The sequence below is a fragment of the Cryptotermes secundus genome, unplaced genomic scaffold, assembly GCF_002891405.2.
Source record: "Cryptotermes secundus unplaced genomic scaffold, Csec_1.0 scaffold1066, whole genome shotgun sequence".
Lineage (NCBI taxonomy): Eukaryota > Metazoa > Arthropoda > Insecta > Blattodea > Kalotermitidae > Cryptotermes > Cryptotermes secundus.
The window spans coordinates 152,113-169,837 of NW_019738984.1; the positions used below are offsets into that span (position 1 = coordinate 152,113).

At 42.1% G+C, this 17,725-nt stretch overlaps 1 protein-coding gene across 1 annotated transcript in view; it reads right to left on the bottom strand.

Annotated features, from left to right (window-relative positions):
• The window catches only part of LOC111871541 (CREB-regulated transcription coactivator 1), a 168,186-nt gene that overhangs the window by 102,736 nt on the left and 47,725 nt on the right, over positions 1-17,725 (bottom strand). The window contains exon 3 of the mRNA XM_033754296.1: positions 1,525-1,798. Coding sequence (XP_033610187.1) covers positions 1,525-1,798 — 274 coding nt within the window. The remainder of the gene's footprint in view (positions 1-1,524; positions 1,799-17,725) is intronic.

Sequence of the window (17,725 nt, forward strand, 5' to 3'; positions counted from 1 at the left end):
AAACTGGTTTGGGGCTGCTATTAATCCCTCATGCAACTTGACAAACATAACAGAGTTCAACCAATATGGGTGTCTGGTCATGAGAATATTGTTGACAACAAAACTGCTGATCAACAGCAAAACTGGGATCTGACTGTCTGTTTACAGGGCCTCAACCAGCTTGTTGCATCTCTGTAGCAATGTCAAGAAAGATGTCAGGGACTGAACAGAGACCATAGAAAACACTGGGAATCCTTAACAGGACTCAGAGAGGGAAATGGACTCATACAATACAAGGATCTTCTGCCAGAAGAACAAAGAAACTGATGAATTTAAAAAGACACCAGTTATGGTGGCTGGTAGGACTACACAGAACACTGTCACTTAAAAGGGCACCTGTTCGAAATGGGACTGACAGACAGTCCTATGTTTGAAAGGTGCCTAGAAAAAGATGAATCAGCCACACACATCCTATACGAGTGTGAGGCCACAGTTTTTTTTATTGCTAGTGGGGTGGGACTGAGTCCCTTGTACTGCAGCCACTTCTGTCCTATTGTACCAGCCCAAGATGATAGGTGAGGGTGATTGTGGAGCACTTGGTGGAATGAAGATTGGCAGGGGAAACCGAAGTACTCAGAGAAAACCTTCCCCAGCACCACTTTGTCCACCACAAATCCCACTTGACCAGACCCGGGATTGAACCCAGGCCACCGGTAGACTAACCGCTTGAGCTATGGCGCAGCCCCGAGGCCACTGCTTGCTTAAAATTTTGTCACCTGGGCCAATATGTTATGGAACCAGATGACTATTATGATATCCCTATAAGCAGGATTCTGTACTTCATTCAAAGTGCAAGATTGTTGAAGGGTTATAACAGAGTATGCACAATAATCACTAAGGGTCACAGACCCACTCCTTGTGTGTGTGTGTGCATGTGCATGTGGAATGCATGCAGCTATACCTCAACTCGCCCATACATCTTCATGATGTGATGCTTAAGTCAGTATAGAGAAATTCACTTGTTTAATCTGAAATTAACTCACAGCAAATATTCACTCATAAAAAATTAACTTATTCTACTCATGCTGTACACTTAAAGGGTTAATGGTCATTTAAATTACTCAGCCAGTTAGAATTACAATTTAGAACTTCCAAATTTTGCAGCAAACAGTCTATGCCCTACAGAATTCACCAGCATCACAGAGTGGTGGTTAGCAATTTAGCTTACATGCCTCAGTTCTGGCCTAGAGACCAGTTATTCTGACTGGGGTTTTGTGTGGGTTTCCTTGGTCCCTCCAGACAAATTCTGGAAGAGTATCTTAAAACAGAAGACAACTTTTTCCTCCCACATTCTACCACTGACATGATATAATTTGGAGAGCTCATATGCTGAGACACTGCATTTTGAACTGGCATGTGTCCTTATGCAACCCAGCATACTGATGTATCAGAATTTTCTTTAATAATTTTGAATATTTACAAACAGCTACAAACAATAAATTTTGGGCACATTTTTTGAAATTTTGAGGCTGTGAAATATCTCACCTCTTCTCTGTGAACCTGAGTTGTGTAAAGAAGTTTCACTTCCTATATTCATGGCACTCTGGTGCAAAGCTGAATCTGAGTTTGCACGTCGCCAACTGGTGTCTGGAGGAGGGGATAAATATGCCCCACTACTATATGGTGAAGTATCTATCCGTTTCTCATTTGGTCTTGATCTCATTGGACCTACTCCCACACTCCGAACAACCCGTTCACGATAAACCATAGGGCTGTCACTCCGTCCTGCTTTCATTTCTTCCAAGTTACTTAAAGCGCTCTGGAACAAAATAAAAAGCATTATAAATGCATAATTTCAGGAACGTAATGGGCAGTATTCCACAAACAGAACTTGTTAAATAGGAAACTGATTTTGTATTATTAACCTTCACAGCCATGTGCCACACTATTGTGACATGCATGTGCACAGGCAAGCAAGTCTGCCTTTGCATTTGTTCAATGCACGTATCACTAACCTTCAAGGTACATTCTGGTCACCAGCCCACTGTATTAATGAGGCATTTAACTCCCCTGATTCTAGATGACAAAGAATAAATACCAGCTTCATCTCATTTGAACTCAAACATGAAAGACCAAAGGACAAACCAATCACAATGTTAATAATACTATCAGTCAGAACTCATTATTCTGTGATTACACATGCACACATGCATCTTCCACGTTCAAGGATATGTATAGCTAATATCTTGTAGGTTACATATCTCTGCTGACAAAATCTCACTTCGAGAACTTAAAAATGTACTCTAATATCCTTCACTTAAGACCACTGATTCTGAATCATACTCTCAAATGCTATACAATATTATTTTGTAAATTACTCTTTTATTTTGTTCCTTTATTTCCTATTCCACAATATAACATTTAACTTGTTCATTATGAACCATGCTTTTGACTAAAGGCAGAAATACACTCTAATCTTGTTTCATTAACTATTTGTCCATTTCTTTTTGTACCTTCATTATTCTGCAGCACTACATTTAACTTCTTCATTATACATTTGCCTTGTCCTATCTTGTCTTACGTCTTGTTGATTTATTTTCAGAAGTAATAAACATGAAAATAAGTGTTTGAAGGGAAAATATAGCACCTGCACAACAATGAATGTGGCTAGTCTTACAATTTCTAACTGGTCATCATATAAGTTTCTTCTTAACCCTTTGGGTGGGGAGAGACACAGACCCTTGGGAATGTGGCCTCAAATGAGCCTGCTGTACCAGACACTGATGACAGACCGGTATGGAGTACTGGTGCGTTGATAATTAGCAGGACAGAACTAATGTCCTTAGTGAAAAACCCAGTGCTATACTATCCATCCTAAATCCCATATGAACTGGTCTGGGATAGAACCCAGACCTTGGTAGTGAGAAGATAACGATTAACTACCCTAGTTATTGCATGGCTTCATTGAAGAACGTGCTACATGGGTGTCCTACAGAATCTTTCTCTTAGCATGCATTGGCTGCCCACTTTATACACACACATGTCCCAATCATATCTATATTCATAAGCATGTTATAATACCGTATTTACGCATGTATAGGCCGCATGCGTGTATAGGCCACAGCACAATTTTCAGACAGAAATTATAGAAAAATAATTTTCTTGGAATATTATTTCAGGAGTAGAACACCCTGTATTACTAATTACGAATATAATTTTTTTAAATGAAGTGTGATTTCGAATATTTCGAATATAAGCCGCACCCCAGTTTTCCTCTTGAATTTTTGGCAAAAAATGTGCGGCCTATACATGCGTAAATACAGTAACTAAGGAAGATAATGGGTGACAAATACTCTCCAGGAGGTTTACACAATTCACTGAAGGGAAACAGTACTGTGTGGAAATGGCTGTTAAATGTTACATAATGCAGTCATCTGCAATTACAACAAAATGAGTGATACGACTATAATGGCCAAGAAAGCTCAGAAACCTGCTATTTTCCCTGAGGGTTTTCATCAGGGCCTTCATGCAAATCTTGGGATAACATCTTACAACAGATCAAGATTACATCTGCCAATTTCATTATTCAGAATCATCCTACATGGCATGCTTTGTAATATATGAAGTTAACAAAATCAAGCAAACCCATGCGATCTTAATAGATCCAAAGTTTTCAGCACAGGGGTATGCAATTTTATAACAGAGCAGAATTCCTAAAAATATACACTATACATAAACAAAAAATTAATTCTAGAGGGATTTGCTAATGGTTATCTTACGCTTAGGATTATAGGTTTTATGAAACTTTCTTCATCATCCAGTATTCCAAACAGAATAGGTATCAGAAATTTGATCTGTCTTCAGGTGAGAAAAGGTGGTATGGAACCTACTCAACTAGATCTGTCAGGGAAAATCTCAATCACTGGACAACCTAATATTTAGAGTGTCTGATATTAGGCAGAACATCTGCTTGGTGGTTTAAGTTTTGTCTTTCATGGGTTAAGACGCTGTACATGGCTAAACTATATAGCATTGTACAGTATGAAAGATGGACAATGAATGATAAAAGATTTGGAAGGAAGCGGTCATAGCCTAAAAGAGATATTATCCCAACAATTTCCTTGATGGATTGAGAAAAACCATTAAAACATATCACGTTATCTGGTGGCGTGGCCAGGATCCGAACAAGGCACCCTCGGTTTTTTGTTAAATTAAATACTCTCTGAAAAAAAAATCCACTAACTGCAAATGGTAACACATGCTACTTGAAGTGTAATAACACATGGAAACTAAATTGTATAACACAAAGGGCTAATTTCAATTCAGCTTCCCTGTAATAAGACACAGAACATGAGCCTTGTCAGAAGTTCAAAATTCGTAAAAACCTCAATCATACATAAGATGCATTTCACTCCAGCTGGAAACTCTCATGGCAAGTGTGACTGTCTTTAAGGGAGGTGATAACACTGTTTTAGGCACAGTGGATCCAGGTTCGCCTAGCTTATCTGGAAACTGGTGTAATCTTCACGGTGGTAAAACAGGCAGAACCTCCATCTAATGCCAAAGTCCACAATCTGTGGTTTCTGCCTCCATGGCCCCCCATCAGTGCTTAGGCACAGGAACAACTTTATGTTTATCCTAGCAGATAAATTTACATATAATTTGAAAATGACTTGAACAAGGCACCTCCCAAATGCATGGCAAGAGTTCTATCATTCAGTCAAGACCATCTAGTACGTTCATTCTTGGTAATCCTAGCATGAGATTTAAGAGGGTATGAGATAACACCTGTCGAAATCCTTAACTACAATGCAACATAAATCGTTGTTTCTATTTCAAACATCAAGATACACTCCCTAATAACACTCTAAAAATTCTGACTTTGAGAATTTCCTAGAATGTATCAACAGAAACTGTTAAAACCAAGTCTGCCTTATAATTCAATACTGCGACCCAAAATAATAAACAATCCAAACCAGCACCAACATCTGCTGGGAATACAAACGACTTTTAAATAAACTCTGACGTCAAATAAAGAATACAAATGAAGATGTAATCAGAAACAGCCAAATCTATCCCATGAACAGGATACTCTTCTAACACTGATTGTATCGCTTCCTTGATACATTAGGTAAAAAGTTAACATGAAGTCCATGCACAGATGCACGCCATTTACAGACAACACGTCTGACAACAACAGCCTTGACGAACCTGCCTAAAGGGACAAGTAAACTGATGCTTTCCAATATATGCAGGCTATGTCTGGTTTACGATCTTTATTTACGTTTATAAATGCCACTAATAAATTTATATATGACACAACTATCGAAAAAGTCTCCACCTACATATCTAAAGCATTTTAAAAAATGTAGTCAACTTTGGTAAAAAAAATCCATTAGATACATGATGAAGTTCCCGTCATGAAGCTGCAGAGGAAGTGGCGGGATAGCTTGGCATTTGCTGGAGGTAACTGATTACCTTCACACTGGAACAGCAATACCCCAGGGGAAGAGCTCTGCGTACACAGTAAACACGCGCGGTTTTAGCCGTACATATGAACCGTGCGAATAAGTATGCGTTCATGCTTGCAGTCTCCGATGGTTCACAACCGTCCTCGACAACTAAGGGGCCACAAATTTAACCGGGTTAAACCCGCGTGCTAGTGGATGAAAATCGTCGACTGGACGTTATCTGATGTGAATCAAGTCTTTTCACCTCGGTTGAAAAAATAAGCAGTCCGCAGTTTTCTTCTCAACGGCGAAATTACGTATTCGCGTAAGAAAACACGTGGGTTTTGTTGAGCCATGGGCTACACTAACTTGTCATTAATGAATATATTCTATGATTTAGGCAGGTCAAATGTTAGTCACACGCAAAGGAAAAATATAAGCATGCGCCTTTTAGAAAAAGAGCACTTCACTACTACAAACCACGACGAGCCGGAACAGCTCAGGCGGTACAGCGAGGGGCTGGACAGACGGGGTTCGATTCCCTGAGGACCAAGAGTGTTTCTCTACTGCTCAGCGTCCAGACAGCGTCTGAAGCCCACTCAGACTCCTAACCATGGGGCTCCTTTTCCGTGGGTAAAGCGGCTGGGGCGTAACGCTGACCACTTACCTCCAACCAGTGCTGAGGTCAAGAATGGTGGAGTTATATCTCTACTCCTATAAAGGTCTTCATGACAAGGTGCTTAATTAATTAAGCACGGGGGCAACCTTACCTAGCCATTTTTAACAGAAACAACCACAGTTCTCAACCGTTCTAAACCGGAGGGCCTATGTGCGCGTGTTTGGAGAACGACCATTAAAGCCTGCGGTTAAAGTTTCTGAAAGTATTTTTTTTATTGCTAGTGGGGTGGGACTGAGTCCCTTCTACTGCGGCCACTTCTGGCCTATTGTACCAGCCCCAGATGATAAGTGAGGGTGATTGTGGAGCAAGTGGTGGAATGAAGATTGGCAGGGGAAACCGAAGTACTCGGAGAAAACCTGCCCCAGGGCCACTTTGTCCACCACAAACCCACTTGACGGGACCCGGGATCGAAACCGGGCCGCCGCGGTGGAAGGGCAGCGACTAACCGCTTGAGTTATGGCGCGGCCTTTTCTGAAAGTAAGTTTGAACAGAACCGGAATGACACGCCGTTTGCCTACTCACGCACACACACAACCTCCACACATCAGGACCGTATCGGTACGGGATGTCGGGAAAACTTTGTGTAAGGCCGCCTACTTGATAGGAAGATGTATACGGTATTTTACTACCTTACGGTTTAATTAACGGCGCTCTCCGTATTCAAATTATAATAATGGTGAATAATGAATTGGAAAGGATACGGGAAGAAGTGTCAGTCTACTGCTATGCATTACTCCAGCATTTCCTTATGAGGGACTAAGAAAGAGCAAAAAATCTGGCAGGATAACCAGTGTCCAATTCGAGTTTTGAATGTTCCCACTCGACTCGTCATGGTACGGAAAAGAAAAATGTCTGGTCGCCCAGCCCGTTTGCAGTCAATACGCTGACTGAACAATCGCTGTCGGTTCAGTCCGCAGTCTACTGTACGGTTGTTAAGAGGTTCTTGCCTTAGAAATTAACGTTACCTACTATTTCAATATCCATTTATATATATATATATATAGATATGTCACAACGCAATCCAAGATTGTTACAGTCAATTTAATCTTTATTCACGTCATGTTTCGACCGTATACGGCCATCATCAGGTGTCCTCATTATGCTAAACTGTTCACTGTACTGCTTGTCTCAACTTTAAAATTAAAATTAAAACAGGTGACCTTGCTAAATCTAGTAAAAACTGTTTCGATCTCCTTATTTTCAATTTTAACTGCAATTTTAATTTTAAAATTGAGACAAGCAGTGCAGTGAACAGTTTAGCATAACGAGGACACCTGATGATGGCCGTATACGGTCGAAACATGACGTGAATAAAGATTAAATTTACTGTAACAATCTTGTATTGCACTGTGACGGAAATATATACTGATGAAATAATTGATATTAATGCAACAGGGTGCTGAAATACAATATTACGTCAGCTGTTTTCTAGCCTATTACAGCATTTACAACAAGTAATACAATTTCAACGTATTTGACACAATCTCATATATTTACTACTTGCTTTTTGTACAGAAAACGTTTTTGTGGCTTGTAACAAAGTACGTTATTAAGACAAAACAAACTCCGTGGTTTCAGTCCGCAATCGAACTATACCGACCGAGCGGCCGTCGCTTATCGGCGAAGTTAGTGCCAGCTTTAGCGGTTTGAGGGTGTCGCGTGGTCAGCGCAACGAATCCCCACGGCTGTTAATTTCGGACTTCTAGACCGGAGCCGCTATTTCATTTAAATATCTCAATTATCATCACGAGGCTGAGTGGACCCCTTTCCAGACCCACTATTTATCAGTAAAAATCTGGTAGCGTCGGGAATCGAACCCGGACCTTTGGATCCGTAGCCAGGAACTCCAACCACTAGACCACAGAGGAGATTATATTAAGGTCGGTGAGTTTAAGGCAATGTAATATGCAGCCTCTGACTCTTCCAATTACAGCATCTTTTCCGTCACTATGAGTAAAGGTTAATACTAAGCTATCTTCGTGGTTATTCAAACACAATGCTATAATACGTGTAGGGGAGTGGAAGTTTAGATCATGTTTTCTTATCGTCGCCAGGACGTGGAAGTGAGTGGTCAGCTTCACGCCCCTACCGCTTTAGCTCCAGGGAAAATCCTCTAATACTCACTGAAGATGCTGGATGGACCCCAAAGCCGGTCTGGATGATGTGGAGAAGAAAAAATCTCTGCTCCGACAGGAACTGAACTCTGATTCCCCAAACACAACAGCCCGTAACCTAGTCACTCTACTGATGGAGATATCCCGGATCCCTTTTCTCTATTGTAAAGATTTTCTAGCACTGCCGGTATACCGACGGACTAAGGGCTGGACGGCCGGGGTTCGATTCCTGGCAGAGGATATACTTCTCCATAGCGTCCAAACTGGCTCTGAGGCCCACCCAGCCTCCCATCCAATGAGTACCGGGGGCTCCTTCCCAGGACGTAAAGCGGCCGGGGCGTGAATCTGGATACTCACCTCCACCAAGTGCAGCGGTCAAGAATGGTGGAGCAATGCCTCCACTCCCTCGCGTCTTCATGGCACAGTGATTATTAAACTAAACACAAGGACAACTTTGCTTTTTACTTTTGACCTTGCTGATGCTCGTATTAGCTGGATGGAATGAGTTCGTCGAGTCGGAACGTCTACCTATAAAGTTAAAATGTAAAGTTGTCCCTGTGCTTAAATCATTAAACACTACATGAAGGCGTATGGGGGAGTTGATGTATAGATCCACATTTTCTTGACCTCGGCACTAGTTGGAGGTGAGCGGTAGGCTTCACGCCCTTACCGCTTTAGCCCCGGGGAAAGGGCTCCCGGTACTCATTGTATAGGTGGCTGGGTGGTCCCCAGAGCCAGTCTGGACGACTTGGAGAGGAGAAAATTCTTGACTCCACCAGGACTCGACCTCCGACACCTGGGTCGTCCAGCCCGTATACAGTCGCTATACATACGACATAAAATAAAAGCGAAGCATTTTCCAAATAAGCTGCTCGAAATTTCGCATACCCCACTGGCCTTTATGTTCAATTACGGTACGACAAACATACCACTGGACAGAATCAGAAACTGTTTCCTTTGTATTTCCTCGATATTCGTATCGAAAGGTGTTTTACATGTTCGCAATGCTGTTGCGTGTGACACTAATATGTAAATATGTCCGTTGATCACAACAACTTTATGCTTTCAACAAATAACCGATAGAATCAAAATGTCGATAAATTAGTGGTTTATTAAAATATTTTCACGCCACATATTTGTCCTTTCCGACCACCATCGGGCGTTTATAAACAACAAAATGTATCCACGTTCATTACTTTTTTTTTCTTGGCACTACAACCCCAGTGGGCCTAGGCCTACCTCCATGAACTTCTGCGTTCACTTCGGTTTTTCTAGATCTCACACAGTCGGTAGGACTCCTTGGGCGGGTGAACAGCCCGTCGCAAGGCCTCTACCTGTACACAAACACAGAAAAACGCACACAACAAACTAAACATCCATGCCCTCAGTGGGATTCGAACCCACGATCCCGGTTTCCAAGCGAGCGAAAACAGTACATGCCTTAGACCGCTCGGCTACCGTGACTGGCTCATTACAAACTTGCGTGACGCAATTGATCCATTGCTAAGTCTTCTCATTAAAAATTTTTACATAAGATTACGATATTAAAATACTACAATATGTGTACTTGTCGAACATTAATACATCTTGAAGGAAGCAGTCTTCTGGGATGTGGCACCGTGTAGATGTAGTTTTAACAGACGTTTCGGAGGAACGTATCGCCTCCATCTTTATAGTCACCGCCGTGAAAATCTCAAATCTTAATACACCTTGTCTAAAATTACTATTCTTTTTACTTTTGTTAAAAAAACTGCCGTTATGTATGGGGGGTTTTATGGGTGAAGTGTAGAAGGGGAGGGGGTGATAATATGTTTCGTATTTTCGTCCTTATGGGGATGGAGGTGCTTTTGTTGTTGGTGTCGACGGTCGCTCGTGTTTTAATAAATGAAAAGAGATGTTTTGAATTTTGTTCCTTCTATGCACATACTGATGTCATGCACGTATACGTTTTTGATTCTGGTGGCCACGTGTTGTCCTGTTTGGGTGGTTTATTCTTTCTGGCATTCTGTTGTGGCTCACCGATCGTGTTCTTATTCACTGTTCTCTGTTAGTTTTTATGTAATGGAATTTGTTTATGGTGCTATTTCTGTATCTTTTTTTTTTTTGTTCAGCTATAACTTGCTTGCTTATGATGTTGTGATGCTGTATCCGTCATCCTCATACATTGAAGTGTCGTGCTGTGATGTGCACGAAAGCCAAACTGACTTGAATTTGGCAAGTTTCTTTCCTCAACGTGCCTCTAGATTGTTCCTAAAACAGCTTCTCAAAAAAAAAAAAAATCTACCCGTAGTCGTCAACAGGCTGATCGGACGTAAATCCCGGGGACAATGGGTCCTCGCCCGGATTTCGGCAGTTATGATTTTTGCTACCTTCAAAGGTGCCAGGAAGTGACAAAGCCGAAAACGGCCATCAAATATATGGATTTAACTAGAAAGAGGTCTTCTTGGAAGGTGTGAATGCTAGCAAACCCACAGGCCTTCCCTAACTTCAAGGATTACATTTCTTTTGAGATGTCACAGGATCGGAAATTAACAAGGGCTTCTTCATCGACGGCAGCCAGCAGGGCTTCGACTTCAGTCTCCACGTTGTCTATGGTCACAGTCACCCAAGTCAAGCGCTCTGAATTGGTTTTCAAAGAAGTCTGCAATTATTTTGGCTTTATGGTTCGGCTAAATTATGGTGTTTTAAGGGACCATCAATTGCAGTCGGTAACTTTGGTTCATCATTTTTTTAGGGATTTCGCAATGGGCCATATTGCGTGGGGTGCGACCTCGAAGTTTGCTACATTTGTTTCCCATGGTTCAAGAGTTCTTCTCCGGGTCAAACTCGTAACAATTGTAGTGCTGCCGCTTTGCATGGTCCAGAGACAGATCCCGTAAACCGCTGCTGGTCCTCGCCAGCATAGTATTCTTGGTTTCGGGCCCCGTCACGACCCAGTGCCAAATTTTTGTTCGTTTCAAGACCGTCTATGTGTTTGGAAATGAGGTCTCCTCCTCAACGAGTTATATAGCCTCGACACTGACCGTATAGCAAACACCGCTTCCAACAGTTCTTTTATTGTTCTGTGTATTTGTTGCAGCGGGAACGTTTTTACAAAACCACTGCGTACTAATAGCACTCTCTCTTTGTGACACTACTTCAGCTTTCAATCATCATGACACATCCTTCCTTCCTTAAGGATGCTCGTTCCGAGTAGCCTATAGGCGTACCATTTCTTCTCCGGGTAGGCGTGCCTGTGACGTCTATGACTGCCCTTCCTAATAACACCGCAATGTCGTACTGGTCCCGACGCTTCTTTTCCAGTTTCGAGGGCGTCCAGTCTTCAAACTTCGTGGATTACGTCTCGAGCTGCGGTTCTGACTGCTCCCTCCTTAGAGCTGCACGTCTCGAGTGCCACCGTCATGAGAGCGCATCTCCCGTAGTGCGTCATCGTTATATAGGCACCTATCGTGGAGGCTGCACAGGCGTTCTCGTCATACGTACTTCAGTTCGATGGGCGGCCTTGCAGCCGGTCCCGCGATTAAAACCCCCGCCTCCAGGGGCCTTTCCAACCGCACCGCCAACACTCGTATCACGCCGAGTCGCTACCGCCTCTCCGATGCCCTCCGTATAAGGGGACGGACGCGGCCGCACCCAGAGGCGCCACAATGACACTTCTTCGTCGCCCAGTGGCGTCTCAAATCCACGGATGCATCGAGGGCGTGCAAGACATCGAATGCCTGGACGAACTCATCGGTGACAATGGTGCCGACGAACACCAAGTTGTCAACGGGCGCCGCTCCAGTCACCTTCGCGCTAAATCTTCCTTCAGGATGGTTAGGTTGTCTCCTGATGCCATCTGCAGAATGTATGGCAAAAGCTTTATAAAGCTACTTCAGTTTACCTACGTGAAGACAAAAACTGCACTTCTCCAAGGCTACGCACGTAAATATGTCAGGCTGAGGTCAGTATATGGACTAAGGTTGCCCATATATTTTGCTGAACGCAGTACAGAACACTTGCACGTTCATTTTATTGGGCTTGCATAACACAGCACAAAATTCATCAGGCATAGTCTCGGCACAGACTGTCTACAAAACACTGATTCCAACAATTCTTCTATTGTTCCGCGTGTATTCGTTGCTGCGGCAACGTTTTTACCGAACCACTGCCTAGCAACGGTCGTCTCTTCTGGCCCCACTATTCCAGTTTTCAGGCGTCATGTAAGTAATACTGGAACGATATACACCAACATTATATTCGCCCAACTTTTAGGGTACATTCTGCAACAACAAAGTACAGCCGAAATTCGCAGAAGCAGTTTTCAAAAATATGTTCTGTAGAAACACTGCAGAAAAAAAAATGTGCATGTCCAAATGGGGTAATGAGAATCTTAGGCCAGAAATGCCTATCTCTGGGTGGAGACTTTTACATGGAACTCTGGAATTTGAAACGGGAGAGCTAATCACTCGGCGGCGAAGATTGGTATTTGTTATTTTTCCTAGTGTCAAAATACATAAGCCTTTGTGAACCAAAACATTAACCTAAAATGTATTCAATAAAACACGAGTAAAGATTTTCATTTAGGACTGAACAAATTCTAAGCTTTCCAAAATGACTCTCGTGTAAAAGAGGCTTGTTATTCATCAGTGGTTTCTAGCAGAGGTCGTCAACGTTTTTATGGGTTACAGACAACTAGAAAAAGATCATTATTTATAGCTGGGATCTTATAAACATAACTAACTTCATGGAGCTGTGCCCTTCTTGAGAAGTCGACGATTGTGAACCTACTCAAGAACTCTCAGCATTTAACGGAACCCGAAGATTCATTACGGTGTTCACAATAGCTGTCCACTAATTCCTATCCTGAGCCGGATCAATCCAATCCATATCACTCAATCATAATTAAGATCCACGTTGATATACACCCCTACTCCTCGCCCCCTAGTGGTTCCTTTCCTTCTGGCTAACTTATTTATTTATGGAGCTGAGCCCTTCTTGAGGAGAAGCCAAATTTGCAGCTACTCAAGAATTTCCCAGCATTTTATGGAACCCAAAGGTTCATTACCGTCTTCACAAGAGCCCTCCACTGGTCTCTATCCCGAGCCACATCAATCCAATCAATACCATCCCATCCTATCTCGCTAAGATCCATTTTAATATTGTACCCCCACCTACACCTTGGTCTTCCCAGTGGTCTTTTCCTTTCTGGATTTCCCACCAATATCCTACATGCATTCCTTTTCTCCCCCATTCGTGCTAAATGCCCTGCCCACATCATCCTCCTTGACTTGATTATTCTAATTATACTTCAAGAAGAGTATAAGTTATGAAGCTCCTCATTATGCAGTTTTCTCCAACATCCCGTCACCCTTCATCCCTCTTCGGTCCAAATATTCTCAATAACCTGTTCTCAAACATCCTCAGTCTACGTTCCTCCCTTGATGTCAGAGACCAAGTTCCACACCCGTACAGAACCATCGGCAAAATTATAGTTTTGTATATTCTGATTCTTATGTTTTTGGACAGCATATGAGAAGACAAAAGGTTCTGGATTGAATGGTAGCAAGCATTACCCGAGTTCAATGTCCTCTTAATTTCCTCCTCAATAAGGTTTCGATCTGTTGTCATTCCCAAATATCTGAACTGTGCCACATTTTCAAAACATCTGTTTCCTATCATTATGTCATGATTCTTCCCTGCATTTTGGTGACGAGACAGTAACATATACTTAGTTTTCTCTGTGTTTACTTCTAGACCAACCTCTTTATTTGCGTCAATTAAAGTTCGTGTGTTTTTCTTTATGGTATCTATATTATCACCCAGTAGATTCACATCATCAGCACAGACCAACAGCTGATGTGTCCCGTTCGATTTCGGTCCCGCCTAGTTTTCCTGGACCTTCCTAATGGCATATTCTAAAGCTAAGTTGAAAGGTAGTGGCACTAGAGCATCTCCCTGTTTTAGACCATTCTGGATAGGAAAATTATCAGACAAATATTTACCTATACGGACTTCACTATACGCTTCATTTAAACACATTTTAATCAGCCTCCACCAGTTTCATGGGTACTCCAAACTCTATCAGAATATTGTAAAATACTTCCATCCTAACTGAATCATAGGCTTTCTTTAAGTCTACCAATAGCTGATATACTGTCTCATCGTACTCCCATTTTTTCTTCAGTATCTGACGGATGCAAAAGATCTGATTTGTAGTTGATCTGTTGCGTCAAACCCACTCTGATGATCCCCAGTAATTTCATCTATGTATGGACTTAACCTTGAGGAAAGAATATTGAATAAAATTTTGTATGAAGTTGATAGCAGTGATGTCCCCGATAATTACTACAGTCAGTTTTGTCACCCTTCTTGTGGACTGGTACAGTAATACTCCTTCTTCCACTGATCAAGCAATTTTTCATTATTCCAAATAGAATTAACTCTAAGCGATCATCAGCGAACAAGGAAGAATTTGTTAACACAATATACTTAAGGGCAGCACGCTGTTCATGGATATAGAGCTGGCGGCCCTTCGTTTATAGGATGTTTAAAAAAAATTCTACGGTGCGACACTATTTCTATAGTTAATTATTTCGAATTCCAGTTCACAGCAATCATACATAACATTAACGGGATATTCGCACAAAGTAGGATGGTGCAACGTAAACGCTCTCTACTTATAGTCATGAAGTAACCGGCTTCAATCGTTGCCCGAACAGGGAAATTCTGAGTATTTTCGTGGTTTTCATCAATCTCAAGAAGCAAACTTCAGAGAGGCCACGACCATCTCAATCGATGCTATATAATTTAAGTTGAATGTGATGTTAAACAGCCTAATAGTTAACAGCAAAACCACACCATCAATATACGTTCAAGGTCTCTAGGCAACTACCACATTCCTTTTTCAACTCATTAGTTTCTGTTTCTTCTAGAACTTGTTTTCCTTGAATGGTTTGTAACTTTACAATTTGTCCTGGCTTCCTTTCTTATAGATACAACTGCTGATTGCCAGGAATATACGTACATGAGATCTTTTGTCGCTCAAATTTCAGAATCAAAATATACCAATATTCGCTACACTTCCAATGGATAGCCAAATTTCTTTCGCTACGTAACGTCAAGAACCGGGATATTTCGGTAAAGTAACTGGTTATGGGCTGGACGAGAAGGGTTCTATTCTTTGCAGAGGACGCAATTTCTCTCTTCACAAACACGTTAAGTTCGTCTCTAGGGCATATCAAGACTGATATCCAAGGGGTCCGGCAAGCTCTTTCATCGTGGGTATAGCAGTCGGATACTGAAGCTGAACAATTTAAATCCTAGCGCCCAAATCAAGAACGCGCAAAGCTTACCTCTAATCTTCATGGTGTGTTCCTTATTTAAACGCCGGAGCAATTACAGCCCAATGGTCATGAGAAACACGTTAGATAAATGTAGGTTCAATGTTACTAGCAGACCCAGGCACCAAGCCATGAGGGAAAGGATATTAAAGCTACACATTTTATTACCTGGCACTGGATATGTTAACCGAACAAGAAGGCTGGTCACGATTCCGGTATGTTCTGAAGTACCTTATTCAAATCTATAGTGGGACACCGAACATCCTGAGTCCCGCCATGCAAACACCAGTGCAGTACCCGTGGCCGATTCTTTTCAATTCATCATTCACTAACTACCATTCGGTGCTACATAGCTTGAGATACAATGTCGTTAAATGAATTACAAATACAATAAGAAATTCTGGTACGAACTGATCGCCTACTTTCCTTTCACTGTAATTTTAGCATCTGATTGGATAAGCGGAAAGAAAAATTTAGCATGTACGCGTAACGGGCTCAATAAAACAATACTATGTGGGGGGCTTCAGTGGTGGTACTACTGATCGGAAACATTTATGATGTCGTTGAGATGACCTCGGATGGCATGACACACACAATGTTGGTATTACTGATGAGAGGGATTTCTTAAGTACACCGCTGAGATGGCTTCAGGTGGCATGGTGTACACACCAAGTCAAATGACGATCGGTTCACGCATCTGAGTAATATTAAGGGGATTACCTCAACAATTTGAGAGGCTGTAGTGTTGTTATTACTGATGAGAGGGATTTAAGAATTTCGCCGTTGAGATGGGTTCAGGTGGTATGTTATACATACAAGTTTCATACAGATTGGTTCAGGCATTTAAGTTACAATACAGTTATTACTGCAACAATTTGAGAGGCCGTAATGTTTATATTACTGATCGAGGGGATTTAAGAATTGCGCCGTTGAGATGGGCTCAAGAGGCATGATATACAAAGACTCATGAAGACTGGTACAGGCATTTAAGCAATATTAAGGTCCTGCCTGGGTAATTTCGAATGCTGTAATGTTGGTATTACTGAAGGGAGCGATTTATGATATACATCGTTGAAATGGGCTCAGGTAGCGTGATATGTGTACCAACCTCCATGACGATCAGTTAGGTCATATAAGTAACATTACGGTTGGCCGCGCCATAGCTCAAGCGGTTAGTCGCTGGCTTTCCACCGCGGCGGCCCGGATTCGATCCCGGGTTTGGTCAAGTGGGATTTGTGGTGGACAAAGTGGCGCTAGGGCGGGTTTTCTCCGAGTACTTTGGCTTCCCCTGCCAATCTTCATTCCATCATAATCCGTCATCATAACTACCCGGGGCAGGTACAATAGGCTAATCAGTGGCCGCCGTGCCGAGTGGACCCAGCTCGAGTCCACCCCCCACTAAACACTGCGGTTAATACAGAAATAATTTGAGAGGCTGTAAAGTTGGTATTACTGATCTAAGGGGCTTATGAAGTGCGCCGTTGAGATGGCTTCATATGGTATAATACACATACCAAGTGTCATGAAGATTGTTACAGGCGTGGTGGCAATATTCTCAGCGATTTGAGAAACTGATGGCATAGATTTATGAATTACGCTGCTGAGATGGGCTCAGGCGCCATAATATACATAACAAGTTTCATACAGATCGGTTCAGCCATTCAGAAGTTATTAGGGGGGATGTGTATACACAGTCAGCAAGGTGATCGAATAAATACCTACTTTTATTTTTCAAAATAAGGAAAACAGGCTTCAAGGCTCCACCTGCTTTATTCTCGAAAAAAAAAAGCCCTCTGTAACTATTACGCAGGAATGACCTCACATTTATACGTGTGACAAACCTTAAGGAATATTTAAGGGTGACTTAGCCCGATTCTTGGTTTCAAGAATAGGGTCTGCTTCACTTCTAAAACGACAAGGCAGGAAGCACCCCACAGCATTTTCCAGGAAATTCAGTTCGAAAGTTGACCGGTGGGATCCTTTGGTAAAGTTATACTTCACAGGTTTTGAACCCCATAAGTCAAAAGTGGGAAGGTCCGCAACTCACGCTACCGGTATAATTCTTCAAGCAACTGCCAAACAGTGCGTTAGGTCATCAAAGGTGAGAGTCCCTTGTAACAAGAAGATGATTGGAGCAGTGAGAATTAGAGTAAACTCCAAAAATTCAAACCGTTCTAATCA